The sequence below is a fragment of the Mustela erminea genome, chromosome 18, assembly GCF_009829155.1.
Source record: "Mustela erminea isolate mMusErm1 chromosome 18, mMusErm1.Pri, whole genome shotgun sequence".
Lineage (NCBI taxonomy): Eukaryota > Metazoa > Chordata > Mammalia > Carnivora > Mustelidae > Mustela > Mustela erminea.
This window is the reverse complement of record NC_045631.1, coordinates 39,295,374-39,312,799: the sequence shown is the minus strand read 5'-3', so window position 1 is coordinate 39,312,799 and position 17,426 is coordinate 39,295,374. Positions and strand designations below refer to the sequence as shown.

The window sequence follows — 17,426 nt, the reverse complement described above, 5'->3', positions numbered from 1 at the left end:
CTCTGTGCTGTGAGGCCACCCTGTCATAGCTTCTGGCCTCCAAGCCATAGGCTACCCTCAGGGGGAACGGGACTGCCCCAGGGACTGCAGGTCCAACACACTGACGGGCCTGAACGGGGTAAATTCCTGGGACAAGTTCACCGTCAGGCACAGCCTCTAAATCCTTTTAGGAAATGCGTGTACATGGATGACAGCGAGGAAGCCCTCAGATTGACCGGCCTGAGGAGGCCTCTCAGGACTTTCCTTGTATTAATTAGGACGCAGATTCAGCTACTGTTACAAATGTCCAACTCATGAGGGGCTTTGGCATGAGTTTATTCTCCCAGATGTAATAGAGTAAGTGTAAGGAAGTGGGGGGTGAGGTACTGTCTCCATGGTGTTGGGGACCCAGCTTCCCTCCGTCTTGCTGCTCTCGCCTCTGCAACATGTGCCTTCTCTGCTGTGGTCCAAGATGGCTGCCCATTCCTACTGAGGACGACTGTTCTGCTGGTCTTCCATTGGCCAAGCATAGTCCTGTAGCCCTACTGAGCTGTAAGGACGGCTGGGACACGTAGTCTTAGCTGGGTGGTCACGTGCCTAATGGAAACTAAAGGAAGAAGGAGAGAATGGTTATGGGGAAGCCCGTATCCATCTCTGTCATGGGTGGACTTCCTCTATCAAAACTGCTGGTGCTGGCGTCCGCGTGAGCAGGGGTCCGCAGTAACAAATGGGATGTGCCCCCTAGGTTGGTGACTTTCCACATGACTCCATAGTCAGTCAAGAAATCGGCAGTGGGGTGCCTGGGTGGCCCAGTTCATTAAGCGTCTGTCTTTGGCTCAGGTCATGATCCCAGGGTGCTGGAATCAAGTCCCACATTGGGCTTCCTGATCAAAGGGGAGTCTGCTTCTCCCACTTCCCCTCCCCCAACTTGTGCGCTCACACACACACTCTCTTTCTCTCCTAAATAAGTAAGATCTTAAAAGAAGAAGAAGCCAGCAGTGCTTGACTTTATAGAAGAAAAACATGGCAGCCTGGGTGTTATCAGGGGAAATTCTCCCAGAAACTGGGTTTCTCACTTCTTTCTTCCCAATCAGAGTCTCACTGTCTGTGCTGGTGAAGCACGGTCTGGGGTGTCCCTGGAAGACCCTCTGATCACCCCAGGAGCAAGCCTCTTCTGGTTAGTGCCCTTCTGGTTCCAAGAAGCTATTTGAGCTGTGTCAGGAGGAAGGTTTACAAGTGAGGAGGTAGAGACCTACCGTGGGCTCCAAGGGCCAGAGATGACAGACAGGCTGACTCAGAGTCCAGGAGAGCAGTCAGAAGCCAAGGCTGCTTTCTTTCTCTCCAGGCCCAAGTCAACACTAGTCTCTTTTTCACTCACTCAACATATATTTACTGAAGCCAAGTGCATGTAAGGTCTTCCTTCTCCTCTCTGTGGACAAGAAGTCACACTTAGGATAGTGCCCAGATGACACAGAGGTACGGATGTCCACCTGCTGCCCGGCGGAGCCAGGGTCTCTCTTCCTTGCTTGGAAAGTGTCTCCCTCTCTAGCTTCAGTTCCTCAGGGAAGAGCTTGAGGCATCAGGGGACTTCCGCCTGCAAGCAGGACATGCCAGCTTTGGAAGGCTTTCCACAGACTTGGATTCTCAGAGGAGGCAGCTGGGTCCTTCACAATGGGCTTGTGTTTCACCTGCCTTCAGTGCTGAGGGAAGATGTTGTCCTTGTCACCACCTCACATGTTCTCAGCACAACCTCGGGCCCCAGCAGCTGCAGGATCCTTGTGACTCAACTAATTCAGCAGGCAGATCCTAACACCTGCCATATGCCAGGTGCCAAGCCCTGCACTAGGGAGGTGCTGGGGTGACAAGATGAACATGACACAGTCGCCTCAGCTCTGTGCCCTATAAAGGACCTGCGCTGGTCCTTCTGATGGGGGAGACTTTATTTATTTTTTTAAGGTTTTATTTATTTATTTTATTTTATTATTTTTTAATTTTTTTGTTTTTTATTTATTTTTAAAAGATTTTATTTATTTATTGGACAGACACAGATCACAAGTAGGTAGAGAGGCAGGCAGAGAGGGAGGGGAAAACCGGCTTCCCGCTGAGCAGAGAGCCCGATGTAGGGCTCGATCTCAGGACCCTGAGATCATGACCTGAGCCAAAGACAGAGGCCCAACCCACTGAGCCACCCAGCTGCCCCTTATTTATTTATTTTAGAGAGAGAGAGGCAGAGGCAGAGGGAGAAGCAGACTCCCTGCCGACAGGGAGCCTGATGCGGGGCTCCATCCCAGGACCCCGGGATCATGACCTGAGCTTAACTGTTAAGGCAGATGCTTAACTGACTGAGCCACCCAGGCACCCCTGACGTGAGAGAGTTTAACCAATGACTAAAAAGCAGCCCATGTCACCTTCCAGTGGGGACAGTTACTTAAACATCCGAGAAACAACAGACCAAGGAAAAGTCTTTGCCTTTGAGCGAGACTGACCTGGTTTCAGAGGGGGCCCAGGAGACGCGTCCCCTCACTCCACCCTTTGCCGTCTTAGCTGAGGCAGCAGACACACAAGTTCGCATCTGTTTGGGGTTTCCGACCCAGGGCAGAGTGTGGCTTCTGCCTGGGGGGGGCCCTCATTTCTGACGCTTGGAGGTTTGGCAAAAGCTCCCACCGCATGAGTCCCCAGAAGCAGGTGACAGAAACCAGACCCTTCTCCAAGCCTCCAAGCAGCCGTTTTTCAACACGGGTCTGCTCCAGTTCCTACGTGGGAGCTGCATTTGGTTGACTCCCACCCTACCTGCCCAGGTCTGTTCTCTGTGGGCTGTTGTCCTGCTTTGCTTGGTAACATGATCCCATTCCGGTCACGAGCATGCGCGATGGTAGCCCCGGCACGGGGGAGGGGCAGGCCCCCCCCCCTCCCACCGTGGCTGTGCCCTGCGACACATTCATCGGCAAATCCTCCAGTTGAGCACATCCCCCGTGCCTCACCCCCATCGAGAAAGGCAGCCCTCGCCTGTGGGAATGTCTGGTCTTAGAGGAGAGGACTGTGGGAGCCCCAGAAGGCTTGTGAGCAGAGTGATGGGGGCCTTGCACGTGCCTTAGATTTGTCTGACAGCCGCGCAGAGGGCCGGTGGAGGGCTGGGGGGGATCAGGAGGCTGGAGGGGAGGCCCCCCTCCCCTGCCACACCATGCTTCTCCTGCTCATCTTCCCCCAACCCTGCCCTGACCCCAGGTCCCCAGAGCGCATCACTTGTCAGAAGAGCAGAGCCTGCCTCTTGGCGGCTGGAGAGGACAGGCATCCCCTGTCCCTGCTCATGCTGGGCCCAGGGCAAGGGCCGGCTGGGCAGCTGGCAGGTTGGCAGGGAGAACATGGTCTGTCTGCTCTGCTGTGTCTGCAGCCGCGGCCGCTGGACAGCCTGATTAATGACCCGCCGCGTCCAGGGCTCCTCACGGGTCAGCAGCCCCATCTCCTCAGCCGCACGCAGCCAAGTGCACCGGCCGGCTCTGCCTCCTTCTCCTTGTGGCTGGCACTCCCAGATGGGTTGAAATGCTACAACATCGCCTCCTACCCGGGCTCTGCCACCCTTTCTGATAACTGTTTCCTGCCCTCTTTTAAATCCTGGCCCTAAATGCTTCTGTGCAGGAGAGGCTTTACAGAACTAATTCCCAGCTGGCTGTATTCTGGCTTGTTCTTTATCTGCTTTGGGCTCATGGTAGAGGTTAGAAATGTCTCAGAGGAACCACAGCTGCTTCTCTCGGCTTTCTCAGCCCTCTGGTGACTGTCATGTGGGCCCCGATTTCTCCCTCTGCTCAAGGGTTTGTGTCTGTGTGTCCTACTTGCCTAAGGCCTACCTCCTCCATCAGACTAGCAGCTCCCTAAGATCAAGAGTCTACCTCCATCTTTTTTTGTTTTTTAATTTATCTATTGATTTTTTTTTCTGAGGGGGTGGTGGGGGCAGAAGGAGAAGGAGAGATGCTCCATGCCCAGAAGAACCCAATGCGGGGCTCGATCTTGAGATCTCTGAGATTATGCTCTGAGCTGAAACCAAGAGTTGGACTCTTAACGGACTGAGTCACTGAGGCACCTCTCTGCTTTCCATCTTCAGACTGGGGGCTTCTAAGATCCACTTTTTTCTTTTCTCTGAAGCAGGGTAACCCCGAGCAGAGACTACGTGTCCCCTTCAGTCTGGGAGCTCCCTGAAGACCATAGCTCTGTTTGGGGCTGCCCTGGCTATTTCTTGCTGAGCTGAGCTCTGGCCTGGGCATGATCCATGGCCCAGGATGTCCAGGCCGAAACCAGCACTCGAGGCCACAGGGCTCGCACGAGGGAGGGCAGTGACTTCCCGGGGAGGGCAGAGGATGGCTCCTGGCCAGCCCGACTCCTTATACCTCCTGTGGTCTCTGTCTCGGGTGGTGGCAGGAGGACAACCACAACTACTATGTGTCCCGTCTGTATGGCCCCAACGAGCCCCGCAGCCGCGAGCTGTGGGTGGATGTGGCCAAGGCCAACCAGAGCCAAGTGAAGGTCCATAGAATCCTCTCCAACACCCACCGGCAGGCTTCGGTAAGTAGGCCAGTCCCTGGCAGGGCTGCCTTGGGCTGGGAGGCTGGGGGCCAAGGCATTGTGCCTGGTCGGTGGGCAGGGTTGTGGCCTGAGGTCCATGATCTGGGAGGTGCTTTCCAGGGAACCCTGGAGCCGGGGTGCTGCCTTGAGTTAAGGGGCCCACCCATGGTCCTGGCGGCCTGTCCTGGACATGCCTGCTCCCTGCTCTGTCCAGACAAGCATGGGGCAGTGTGGGTGCCCAGCCTCCTGGCCTACAGCTTGGCCCATGCTGATTCTCTCCCATGCCCTGCAGAGAGTGGTCTTGTCCTTTGATTTTCCTTTCTATGGGCATCCTCTGCGGCAGATCACCATAGCAACTGGAGGTAAGGCTGTGTCGGTGGGACTGGGGGAGGTTTGGAGATCTCAGCCAGAACCCAAGTGACCTACCTGGAAAGGTTCAGTGGAGACGGGGGTGTATGGATAGGCAGTGGAGGGTCCCGCGTTGGGCTCTCTCTTGGGATCCCAGTCTCAGAAGGGAGACGAGTGTGTGTGTTGGACCACGTCCCCCGACGTTGGCTGACTTGCATGTGTGTGTGTGCATGTGTGTATGTGTGTGTCTGTGTGTGTGTGTCTCGGCCAGCTCCAGCCAGCCTGGACAATCCCTGTGGTCCCTGTGTTTCAGTCTGTGAATGAGAGAGAGAGGAGACTTCCCTGAGAGCCTGGCTCTTGGGATCAGGCTCCTGGCTGACAAGAGGAGCCTCTCTTAGGTTCCTGTGCACTTTCCCAGGGACAGGGAGGGGCGGGAGTCTGTGCCTACCTGGAGGGGCAGGGAGAGCCTTCTCTGCTCTGGAGCCCTTTTGCTCTGTACACACTAGACCCAGAGCCCAGCAGGCAGGGGTGGGGAACAGAGAGGTCCAAGATTCATTTCCAAAAAAAAAAAAAAAAAGATTCGCTTCCAGCTCCCTCTGCACTGTCCCTTCCGCATAAGGAAGGCACCCCTCTAGGCCTTCTCTGGTGATTCCTCCGCCTTAACCCCCCTCCCCCAGGCTTCATCTTCATGGGGGACACGATCCATCGGATGCTCACAGCGACTCAGTACGTGGCGCCTCTGATGGCCAACTTCAACCCCGGCTACTCTGAGAATTCGACGGTCGCTTATTTTGACAATGGTGAGACCAGATCTCAGAGTTTACAAACGCCCCCTGGCTCAGGGGCTCACTTAGCCCCTTTAGAGCAGTCCCAAGAGAGGACAAGGACTTGCTCACGGTCACAAAGCAAGGCAGCTACCCACCTTCCTGTGTTCACTGTCTTCATCTCTAAGATGGGGACAGGATGCCTGCCACCTAGCAGGATCTGATGAGATAGGAAGAGAAAAGTGCTTGGCTCTTAGCAGAGGTGACAAGCGTTAGAGGCCACGATTGTGTCTTACTCTCCCTGGATTGTCACTTGAGCACCCAGCACCCCACCACACCTGTGTTGGTCCCCAAAGCTGCTGCGGGGCATGCCTCCCTGGCCAGCCGGCTCTCTCCTCTCCTCCCCAGGGACAGTCTTTATTGTTCAGTGGGACCACGTCTACCTCCAAGGCCGGGAGGACAGGGGCAGCTTCACTTTCCAGGCAGCTCTGCACCACGATGGCCGCATTGTGTTTGGCTACAAAGAGGTGAGCGAGCTTAGCTGCGTAGACGGCTGGGTCTTGGATTCTTTCATTCAGCAACTATCTGTAGAGAACCTGCAAATGTGCCAGGCGTAGGCCTTGGTGCTGGGGAGACAGTGGTTGATGAGATGGCTGGAGGCCCTGCCCTTCTAGAGCTGTAGGTCTGGTTGGGGAGATAGATGGTAATTGCAGGGACAAGTGTAGAATCACCACTGTGACAAGTATTCCTAAGTTAGAGGTGCCCTTTCATGAGGCTTTTCCCCCCCTTTTCTTTTTTTTCATGAGGCTTTTTATCTCAGCAGAGGTCAGGGGAGGCTTCCCTGAGGAACAGAGTTGAAATCTGCAGGAAGCAAAGGAATTCCTTAACAGGAAGCCAAGAGGAGAGGGAAAAGCACATTCAAAGGTCCTGTGGCAGAACAGGGCATGGCTGGTACAAAGCCTTGGAAGAAAGCAAGGCTGGAGGGGAGAATGTAGGGGACAAGCAAGGGCAGGGGAACACCCAGCTCTGCCTTTAAGAAAGGTCACTCTGGCTTCAGAGTGGAGAACAGATTGTTGGTGGCTCAGAGGGAAGGCTGCGGGATGGTTTCAGAGAAAGATGTCAGCTTGGAGTAGGTGGCGTGAGATGGAGAGAACTAGATAGATCTAAGAGCCAGAGGGCAGGTGAATTAATAGGATTTGGAGATGTGTTCAGTGGAGGATGGATGAGATGGACGAAAGGGGGTGACTCCCAGGTTTCTGGCCTGCATGGAGGTGCCATCCACTAAGAGCAAAGAAAAAAAGTGAATGTGCTGGAGAAGTTGTGGGAGAGACTTGCAATTTGGATGGGGACCCATTGGATTTGGGATGTCTTTGAGTCCTCTGAGAGGTGCTGCTGAGCAGGCAGATACATCTGGAGATCAGAGGGGAGCTCTAGGCTGGCCCAGGGGTGCTTAGGGGGCGGGGGGGCAGATGGTGCCTCTTTTCTCCTGCCACAGATCCCTATGCCTGTCCTGGAAATCAGCTCCTCCCAGCACCCCGTCAAAGCAGGCCTGTCAGATGCTTTCATGATTCTCAACCCTTCGCCGGATGTCCCAGGTGAGTCCCTAGGGATCCAGCGGAGCTCTCGGACGGGGTGGGTGGGGGTTGGACCGAGCTCCAGCTGACCCAGGCTGTAGGCGGGTGGGGATGGGCAGTGGAGGGGGTGGACGGAGAACAGAGAGCCAAGCAGGAAGGAGGGAAGATGGAGCATAATGAGTTCCAACTTTTCTTCATTAAAGCAGAGGAACCATTTTTTTCCCCCAGTGAAATCTCTAGTGGGGGGCGTGGCTCTAGTTTGGGAGGGGAAGAAGAGCCACTCAATACCCCGTCCCTTTAGAAAATCTCCACAGACACCAAATTAGGATTTTTGAGTCCTCACAGAACACAACCATAATGACATCCCCATCCCAGGTGATAGGAGCATCACAGGGGGCTTCAGGGGAAGGAAGCTGGTCTTGGCCACGTTGTTAACTGTCCTTTGGCAAATCAGATCTCTCTAGCCTCTGTGGCTTCTTCTGTAATATGGGGGTGTGTGTAGCTGGAACGGTGCTTTTTCCTTCCTGGTCCTCTTCCAGTTCTGATATTTTGGGGGAATCACAGTTCTTTCTCTCCTGCTTCTAACCCCTGCTCACCCCCATGAGGGTCTTGGATTCCCATTTCTGGGGAAGGCACGGCAGGCAGGCCGGCTGCTTTTTCTAGACCCCTGGCTCCAATGCTTTTGAACCTGACCTCTTCTGTTATGCTGTGTATAAAAAAGCCCTTCTGTCTAGGGGCACCTGGTGGGGGTGGGTGGTGCTCATTCGGTTAAGCCTCTGCCTTCAGCTCAGGTCATGATCCCAGGGCCCTGAGATCGAGCCCCGTGTTGGGTTCCCAGCTCAGTGGGGCATCTGCTTCCTCCTCTCCCTCTGCCCCTCTCCCATCCCATGCTCTCTCTTGTTCTCAAATAAATTAATACAATCTTAAACAAGAACAATAACAAAGTCCTTCTGTCTAACCTGCAGGGCCCCAAGCAGGAGCAGACTGGTGTCTGTTCTTCTCTTTCCCTACCCGTACTTGATGGGACTGGGGGATATTCTGAACTCCACCCTAGCCGCCCCAGGCTGGATGAGAGGACGTGGGTGGGAGGCACCAAAGGGCTTCCCTGTGGAGAGGCAAGGCACCACCATTCGGGGAACTCCAGGGGTTCTGGGGGAAGTATCCTTCCTACATCTGTTGGTTGAATTCAATCAATACACATGTTCTGAGTTTCTACTCGACACTATGTCCTGGGTGCTATGGAGATACAATGAAGAGGAAGTCATGGAGGGACTCATCACCTGAGCAGAGCCTCTGTCCCTAACGGAAATCCGAGGGAAGGGACCAGGGCTCCTGTCATAAGCCTTCATCAGCACCTTCCATGTGCAAGTTTCAGTCCAGTGTGAGGGGCTTGGCTCTGGGGTGGGAAGCATGGAGTCCAAACTCCCCACAAGCATCTGACCTCCAGCAAGTCACTTATCCTCTTAAAGTTTATTTCTTTATCTGTAGTTGGGGATATAAGTAGTTCGTGCCCCCTAGTGACTGTGAAGGTGAATGCTATGATGCACACGAAGCGTTCGCTCCGATGTCTGGTGCACTGAGTCTGTGAGTCCTGCATTAGGATATCTTTCTGTGCTGGCCCTTAGCACACGGTGCAGTGTTTGATAACCCAGCAGGACATCTGGAAGGGGAGCAAACAGTGCAGAAATAGGAGCATGTGATGTCCTGACACTGGTGTGTCATTGGTCAGATGCCACGCCCACAGTCGTTCACGTGGCTTTTGCAGCTAGTGGGAAAACAATCACGTGCTACAGTGGCAGTTTCCCAAACTTCACCCATGTGCACGTCACCTTTGAGGTTTTTGTCATGAACATGAATGACTGTTCTGTTATTATGAAGGCTCTTCTTTTTTTTTTTTTTTTTTTTAAGATTTTATTTACGTATTTGTCAGTGGCGGGGGAAGAAGTGCAACCAGGGGGAGCAGGAGGCAGAGGGAGAAGCAGGCTTCTGCTGAACAAGGAGCCCAAAGTGGGGTTTAATCCCAGGACCCTGGTATCATGACCTGAGCCAAAGGCAGATGCTTAACCCACTGAGCGACCCAGACGTCCCTATGAATGTTCTTCTTTATCCCAATTTATAAGGTGATATTTTTGCACGAATAAATGTACCCGGTCTAAAACTCAAAAGATAAAAAAAGTTTTTATAAAAACAATTAGGTTTTGGGAGGAATGGGGGGAAAAAAAAGAAAAAACAATAGGTTTCTCTCCCATACCTGATCCCTGTCCCTAGTTTTCCTTTCTGGAGGCAACCCCACTACTGGGTTATTTCCAGAGCTGTAAGCCTATAGGTAAGCAAGCATATGTTTGGTTATTTAACACAAATGATGGCGTATGATGCCACTGTTCTACCCTTGAACGAAGTATATCCTGTCCATCATACCATACCAGCTCCCACTCCATTCTTGTTACTGGCTACTTGATAGCCTGTCACACAGATGTTACCTTAATTTAACCAACCCCTCCCCCCACGCAGGCTTTACAGCTGTTTCCCACTTTTGCTACAAGAAATAAGGCTGCTGTGAATATTCTTGCAAGTAGCTATTTTTACTCCCCGTTGTGAGTATTTCCGCAAGTAAATTCCCACGATCCAGATCTTGTCCCGGCGGCTCTCAAGGTGCTTGCCAGGGTATAGTCATCTCTGCTGCTGACTGGGGTGGAGTTGGCAAGAGCTCTCCCATGGGTGTGGGCAGGGTTCATTTCCTTGAGGAGGGCCCCCTCTGTCCCTGCCCTGTGGACCTCCCCGTAGGACAGCTCATCACATGGTAGCTGGCTTCCACCAGAGCAGGTGAGCAAGACAGCCGGAGAGGGTGGGCAGGACCTAAGGGCAGTCTTTTTGTAACCTAATCCTGGAAGTGCCATCTCATCACTTTTGCCATATTCTACTGGTTAGAAGCAAGTCACTAGGTCCAGCCCACACTCAGAACAGGAGTCCAAGGGCGACAGTACCAGGAGGCAGGCCAGTGGGGGCCACATTGGAGGCTGCCTGATGACCACGCTGATTATAATCCCATCCCCAGGCTCTCAGTTTTATCGTATTTGGTCAACCTCCCAGCACTGCAAGTAAAGTCTGTATTTTGTAAATGAGGACACAGAGGCTCTGTGAGGTGACTCGCTTGTGATCACACAGCTCCGAGAGAGAACTGAAACCCAGATCTTCCTTTTTTTTTTTTTTTTTTTAAACCGTGGGGTCGTTTGAGACTTTCTAAATCTAACCCAGCCCCATTCCAGCCAGAGGGGTGAATCCTTTTCTCCTCAGCTCCCCAAACACCCGCAGCCTGATGTGCCGCAGATCCCAGGCTGTTTTGCGGGATGGGCGGTTCTTAGCGTCCCGGTCCTCGCGCCCGTGTGCCTTACGGAACCCGTCTGGTTCATCCGTGCCTCTCTCAAGGGCTTTGTGGGCTGGCAGCGTCTCAGGAAATGTGTGTTGGATCCAGCTGTTGTATGAGGGTGAATTAAAGGAAGTCAGATCCCCCAGGGAGTGTCTGCATCTGAGGTTTCTCTGTGATTCTGGAATGAAAGGCTGTCTTAGAGCAAGCCAGGGAGATGTGGGGAGGCGGGAAGAGGGGCAGGGGAGGAAGCACAACCCACCTGCAAAAACAGGAGGGCAGTTGCGCCTGCTCCGGGAGGCGGGGCCTCTCTGGCGTGGGAGCTGCGGGATTCAGGACTCCAGGTGCTGTTAGCTGAGCTGTCCTGTCTGCCTGTCCTCCAGCAGGCACCCGCCCCCCAGACACAGCCCCACAGCCCCCAGCCTCTCATCTCCTTCCCTCCTCCCCTCATTCCTTCTTGTCACCGCTGGATCTGATCATGTCATTCTCTGGCATCTTGTTGCAGCAGCATGAAGTCCAAATCCTTAGAGCGGCATTCAAGGTCCCATGCAGCCGGCACGGCCTACCCTTCAGCCACCACTCTCTGTCGGGGCATCACTGGTCTGCGCGCCCTGTTCCCCAAACGTGCCAAGGGCCATCCACATCGCTATGACATAGTTCTTTTTTTTTTTTCTTTTAAGATTTTATTTATTCATTTGAGAGAGAGAGCACAAGCAGGGGGAGAAGCAGACTCCTGGCTGAGCTGGGATCCCAATATGAGACCCCATCCCAGGACCTGGAGATCATGACCTGAGCCGAAGTCAGATGCCCAACCATCAGAGCCACCCAGGCGTCTCTCTATGACATAGTTCTTGTTTAAAATGGCGCCCATTTCAACCCTTTTGCCACTTGGCAAAATTCTCCTCATCTGTTGGTCCAGCTCTGATGTTGTCTCCTCCCTGCAGCAGAACTCCTGGTTTCCTCAGACCCCTTCTCCCCAGCAGGCCATGAGCTCCTTGGGGGGCTCACCGTGGCCCTGGCGCTTAGCTCAGTGCCCGTGCGGCAGGGCAAGCGCTCAACAAATGTGCAATAAGGCCAGGGCGGGAGCCTCTGGAGGGAACGGGTGCCGCAGAGACCTGGTCCTCTGCACTCTGGTGACCCCAAGGGAGAACAGGGGCCTGATGTGGTGGAGGGGCATACTAATTAATTGCATCTCTCTTTGTCAGAGGTTTTTAGCCTGGCTCTGGGCAGAGACTTTAGGAGGAATACCGGGGTGTGGCGGGGCCATATTCAGATGCCAGCCTTTTTCTGGGACAGCACCCATGGCCTTCATTGGGTTGTTGTTGTTTTTAAAGATTTTATTTATTTGACAGAGAGAGACTCAGCGAGAGAGGGAACACAAGCAGGGGCTGTGGGAGAGGGAGAAGCAGGCTTCCTACTGAGCAGGGAGCCCTATGTGGGGCTCAACTCCAGGACCCTGGGATCATGACCTGAGGGCCGACACTTACCAATGGAGCCACCCAGGTGCCCCCTTCATTGGGTTTCTAAATGGGCCACCACCTCTGCTTTGGGGAGTGATGGATTTGATGTGGCTGAGAGGTCAGATTCCTCTGGGTCTGCTATTCAACCCACAAGTAGGGAATCAGTTTGGATTAGGCTGAGCTGCAAATAACAGTAAATCCCAAATAACTGTGGCTTCGTGAGACGCAAATTCAGGGACCGCTCTCTTGTCCGAGGCTCCCATTGTCCAAGCATCCCTGGGATGCCGCCACCAGAAAGGATGGTATCGCTAGTACCCAAGCCCCTCCAGGCCTGGAGTGCAATGAGAAGTGGAGGTTGGTTTCCCCACTATTCCAGAATTCCCCGGCAGTGAGCCCATGGGCTGGTCTACGAGACTGTCTCCTTCCCCAGGCTCCACTTTCCTCCCACCCCTCGGTTTTGGGGGTGGGGGGACTTCAGCATAGTCTCACTCTGGGATTGAGGGAAGGAGATGCTGCAAAAACCAGAATTTTTCTTACCATTACTTCCTTACATAAACCGTTACACAGGCTTTGCAGCAGAGTCTGCAGAGCACGCCTAATGCAGAGACAAGATCTATGGGCAATTAGCAGCGGCTTTCTGCAGAGGCACGCAAAACATACAAGGTAGCTCATTTGCTCTTTATTTGGCCACAGGGGCCCCCAGGAGTCAATAAAATTTCCTCTATTCATTTGTTTAAGAAACTCATTCTTGGTGCACCTGGTGGTTCGGTTCGTTAAGTGGCTGCCTTTGGCTCAGGTCATGATTCCGGAGTCCTGGAATCGAGTTCCCATGGGGCTCCCTGCTCAGCGGGAAGCTTGCTTCTCCCTCTGCCCCTCCCCTTGCTTATGCTTTCCTCTCTATCTCTGTTAAAATCAATAAATAAAACCTTAAAAAAAAAAAGAAATACATGAACGAAGAAATGAAAACTTCTTCTAAAACTGCCATCTTATATTTTTTAATCTTGTAGCCACCCATTTTTGGAGTGGTTGCACTTTGTGGCAGGACTTGTCAGTCTGATCTCTTCTGGCCAATCCAACCCTTCCCCGCTGGTGTCTGGTTTTGAAACAAAATGGGACATGTAAACCTCTCTTTTGAGCCGCTAACATTTCTTGTCTGGGCAGCAGCGCTTTCCGTGTCTGGATCTTAGTATTTCTGAATCTTTGATGAGTGGAGGCAGAGATAAAAACAGAACGTCCCAAACTGCCAGAAATGTGGCTTTGGGGAGGCCTCTGTCTTGCTTCCGGAGGGATCTGTTGGTCGTGCAGATGGACGTCATCATCCTTGGGCGAGCCCCAGATGTTGGCGAGATAATCCAAAAGCAAATAACTCAGGCAGGGATATTAAGAGTTCTGTTTATAGAGAAATAAAATGTTACCCAAGCCATATACTCAAACAAGTACACGTTGGCAGTTGAAGTGAGCAAATATTTTTAATCAGCGGTCTATTTCCGCACACCCACTCTCATCCCCCTTTCTACCACACTCCTCTTCCCTGCCCTGCGGTAGGGCGATGATGGGCTTTGGAGCACATCTGACCCCGTCTGGCTGCATCCTCCCTTCAAACACACCCCCAATTCTGGTTCCCCAGCCCAGGTGGTGGGGAGACCCATCCCTAGATTCTGGCGGGAGGTTTGCTGGGAACCTTGCCTTCCCTGGCTGCTGCTTGTGTGTCTCTATCCCTGAAGTCAGCCTCCTCGACAAGTTCATGCCCTCATTCATGCCCAACCTGACTTCACTTGTTCTTTCCATTTCTCCTTCCTTCCCACCCTGGGGTCAAGTGCTCCTCTACCTCCTTGCAGGTGGGAAATCCGGAAAGCCAGCTCTCCCCTCCTTTGAGCTCTAAGGTCAGAAGGGGCATGTCTGACTACAGTGCCCATTGGGGGCTCCCCTTTTGAGAAAGGCCATAGTCTGGTGGGCTGGGCAGGAAGGGCGTTTTTCCTGTAGGCTGTGGACTGAAGTTATAAATACGTTGCTGAGGTTTGGTGACTACCTATAATCCACGCATTCGTTCACAGTCATTTCTTTTGAGGCCCTTTTATGTGCAGGGGCTGATGCTAGGGGCCGGGTGGTGGGAGTGGTAGAGCTCAGCACCGTGGGGCAGGTGTTGATCAAAGTCAATACTGATGGAGGGTGTAACAGGGGATCCTGGACAACGTGCAGGAAGCTGTGAAGCTCAGAGGAGGGGCCTCCGACGGTGCTGGGGAGGGTGGGGAAGCCTTCATGGAGGGCGTGTCCTTTGCATTGAGTCTTGCAAGAGGAAGCAGATAAAGGAAGAAAGGTTTCCATAGATTATAGATCCCATGGTCTCACACCCCTTGGAGGACCTGGAATTTCCCTTTGTTTTCTTCCCCCTTACATTTTAATGCTCAAAGGGGTGATTTTTCAGAAGGAGAGATAGCTCTTGGGGGAGGTGTGTTGGACAGAGTTGTGGAAGGCTGCCTGGGTGTCCTCCATCTAGATGTCTCACATCCCCTAGGCTCACTCCTATCCTAGGCCACCTTCTCAGTGCAATTGGTGCTACTTGGGAAGGGCCCTGCAGCGCATACAGGCCCTGATGAAAGATTAAAGATTAAAAACTGAGCAAAAAATGACAGAAAGCTGACCTTCCTCACCCCAGTCTCTTCCAGACTCCACTTCTGCTTGGCAACGGCCCTTTCTTGTACCAAAATAAATATGTGCGTCTGTGTGCGTGCGTGCATGCGTGCATATGTACAGGGCTCTGTGAACCTCATCCCTCAGCTTTTGATGGAAGAGTCTCTCCTCCCTAGGACCTTGGTAACCCTGTAGACATCGGGCAGTGACTGCCTGCCTGAGAGCTATGAGGATTTCCTCTCGGCCTCTTCCCTTTCAGACTTAGGGCTGCTTAGGAAAAAAATAAGGACACAGTTCCTCCATCTTTGGGATGTTGGCTTAAGTATTTATTTTTACTGAAACACTGTAAATGTTTCCCTTCTGCCCTTTTAGAAGCACAAATACAGTGGTTCTCCCCCCCATTATCTGCGGGCACACGTTCCATGATCCCCAGTAGCTACCTGAAACCATGAGCAGCCCTGAAGCTTGTGGATACTGTGTTTCTTCCTATACCTACATACCTGTGGTAAAGCTTAATTTATAAACTAGGCACAGTGAGAGATTAACAACACTAACTAGTAATAACACAGAGCAATGATAGCAATGTCATGTTATAAAAGTCAAGTGAAAGTGAATGTGATCTCTCTCTCAAAATATCTTACTGTACTGTACCCACACTGTCCGTTGGTGAGGAGATGGGGGGAGGTGAGCGACATGGCTGATGGAGAGGGGGGTGGGGTCTCAGGCTGCGAAAGCGAAGCCTCGAATGTGGAGGACAACTGCAGAGAAACCAGGAGCTATGGTGTGGCGGGCACCCTTGTATAGAATCACGAGAGCAGAGTGACCATGTCTCTTCCTGATGCTGTGTTCAGTGACTCCAAATTGGTAGCTTGAAATCCGCATGGGGCGTGTGTACACCACAGAAATCAGCAAACGCCACCAGTCAGGACGCATTCATTGCATAGGGCGACATTTCCAGGACATTCCGCGGTTGGGAATGTTCCTGGGGCCGACACGCCCATCATTGCTGTGCCACACAGCAGTGTGGTGTGGGAAGAGAAGCACCAGATCCACTGGGGTTCAACCAGGGGTTAAGTAGGAGGCATTGATTCCAAGATCGGAGATAAATCCATGATAGAAACCAAGATGAGATGTTCTTTTGAGCAGATTCTTCATGCAGGAGGAGGACTAAGGAGAGGGCGCCCAACACATGACCCCCTTCCTTTCACAGTTGGGCCTGATGAGTTCTCCTGCCACCTTGGGGAAGGTTCCTCCAAACCACCTTCATCTGAGAGAGGAAAGTTACATCCCCGCCTGCTCTTGGCTTCCAGGAACAAAAGCCCAGCTCAAACTATCTTAAGTGGAAGAGGGGATATGAAGCAGCCCAAAGAACCAAAGGAAGAACTGAGAGCCAGGGAGACAGGGACCAGGGCAGGTCCTGGGGGCACCAGAGGCTGGAGAGCCACGATTATGTACTGCTATGAGTCTGTGCATGAGATCGGACCTGTGGCTGTTCATGGACTTGGAGTTTGCATTTTCTGAGCTTCATTACCAAAAAGCAAAGGGCCTTTTGGTTACAGTTGAAAAGTCCCAGGGAAGGTCTCTGATGGGTCCAGCTTACATCACATGCCCAGCCCTGGACCAATCACTGTGTAGCCAGGGAGGTAGAGTCATGGGGGAAGATGGTAGCTCCAGGGCCAAGCACATGTAGGAATGGACTAGGGGTAGTTCCCTCAAAGGGAGTGCTGTTTCCAAAAAGAAGAAGGGGCGCTGAACAGGCCGAGCACAACAAGGCTCCTTCCTCTTGTAGGGAAATTCATTCACAAAGCTCGGTGGCTGGCTGACAGCCTTTCAGAGCTGAAGGAAACCAACCCCATGTCATGGTTCTTAGGTGGGTGTGGAGATGTGGTGGAAAGTATCAGAGCATCGATTTTCATTTTAGGAGAAGTCTTTCCTCTACAATTGTACGTTTTTCCTCCCAAATGTGTTATAGCAGGTGTTTCTGCCTTTCCACATCATAAATAAGAAACTGAGGCCCAACCGGGAGCGGAACTTGAATCAAAACTCAGGTTTCTTGAAACCAATGCCCTGCAGGGACTGAGACATAATATAAGCCCAGCCCCAGGCCCTGAACCTCATTCTGACTTCCATTCCGGACAGGAGAGGTTTCCCAAGTTCAGCCTGTGCCTCTGCAGACAATTGCAGAGTGCTCTCTGTGGGTCAAGTTCAGGACCCAATGCTCACTGTCTAACGGCCCCGCCCCCCAAATAGACCGCGGGGACCACATACCTGGGGTGTGCAGGGGTAGCAGGGTGCCTGGCCTGGGTAGAGAAGAGGAGGGACCTGGTGAAGGAAGGCTGCTCAGAGGAAGTGGCCCCGAGCTGGATGTGGAAGGGTGAGCTAGAGGAGGGGAGAAGGCATGGAAGGACAATATGGGTCAAGGGAACAGCAGCTGTGAAGGCACAGAGCTGTGCAGAAGCAGGGGAACTCCTAGATCTTGACCTCAGGAGCAGCCAGGCCTCTGTGTTAGGTTGTTTAACCTGTCGACAATTCAAAGCTCTCCTTGCAGGATGAACTCCTGTCCTCCTGTCTCCCTGCAGCTTTGAGATCATTGTCCAAGGTTGATGAGTTTACCTCCTGCCCTTAGGGGCTGCATCCTGACCCCGCCCCCATCCACTCACTTGAGTCTCCTGCCCATCTGTCCGGCTCTGGGTACAAACTTCAAAGTCCTCTGGGCATGCGATGCTCCCAGTGACGGGCTCTGCCTCTG

The 17,426-nt window shown here is 52.8% G+C and overlaps 1 protein-coding gene across 2 annotated transcripts in view; it reads left to right on the top strand.

Moving 5' to 3' along the window:
* PLXDC1 (plexin domain containing 1) overlaps positions 1 to 17,426 on the top strand; it is a 55,696-nt gene that overhangs the window by 20,110 nt on the left and 18,160 nt on the right. Inside the window, exons 1-6 of one of the 2 annotated variants that reach the window (XM_032321552.1) lie at positions 3,396 to 3,788; positions 4,393 to 4,536; positions 4,829 to 4,898; positions 5,562 to 5,684; positions 6,057 to 6,175; positions 7,144 to 7,243. In XM_032321552.1, coding sequence (XP_032177443.1) covers positions 3,699 to 3,788; positions 4,393 to 4,536; positions 4,829 to 4,898; positions 5,562 to 5,684; positions 6,057 to 6,175; positions 7,144 to 7,243 — 646 coding nt within the window. In that variant the 5' untranslated portion in view covers positions 3,396 to 3,698. Of the gene's footprint in view, positions 1 to 3,395; positions 3,789 to 4,392; positions 4,537 to 4,828; positions 4,899 to 5,561; positions 5,685 to 6,056; positions 6,176 to 7,143; positions 7,244 to 17,426 lie in introns of those variants that run through there. The other variant, XM_032321551.1, reaches the window with a different exon arrangement.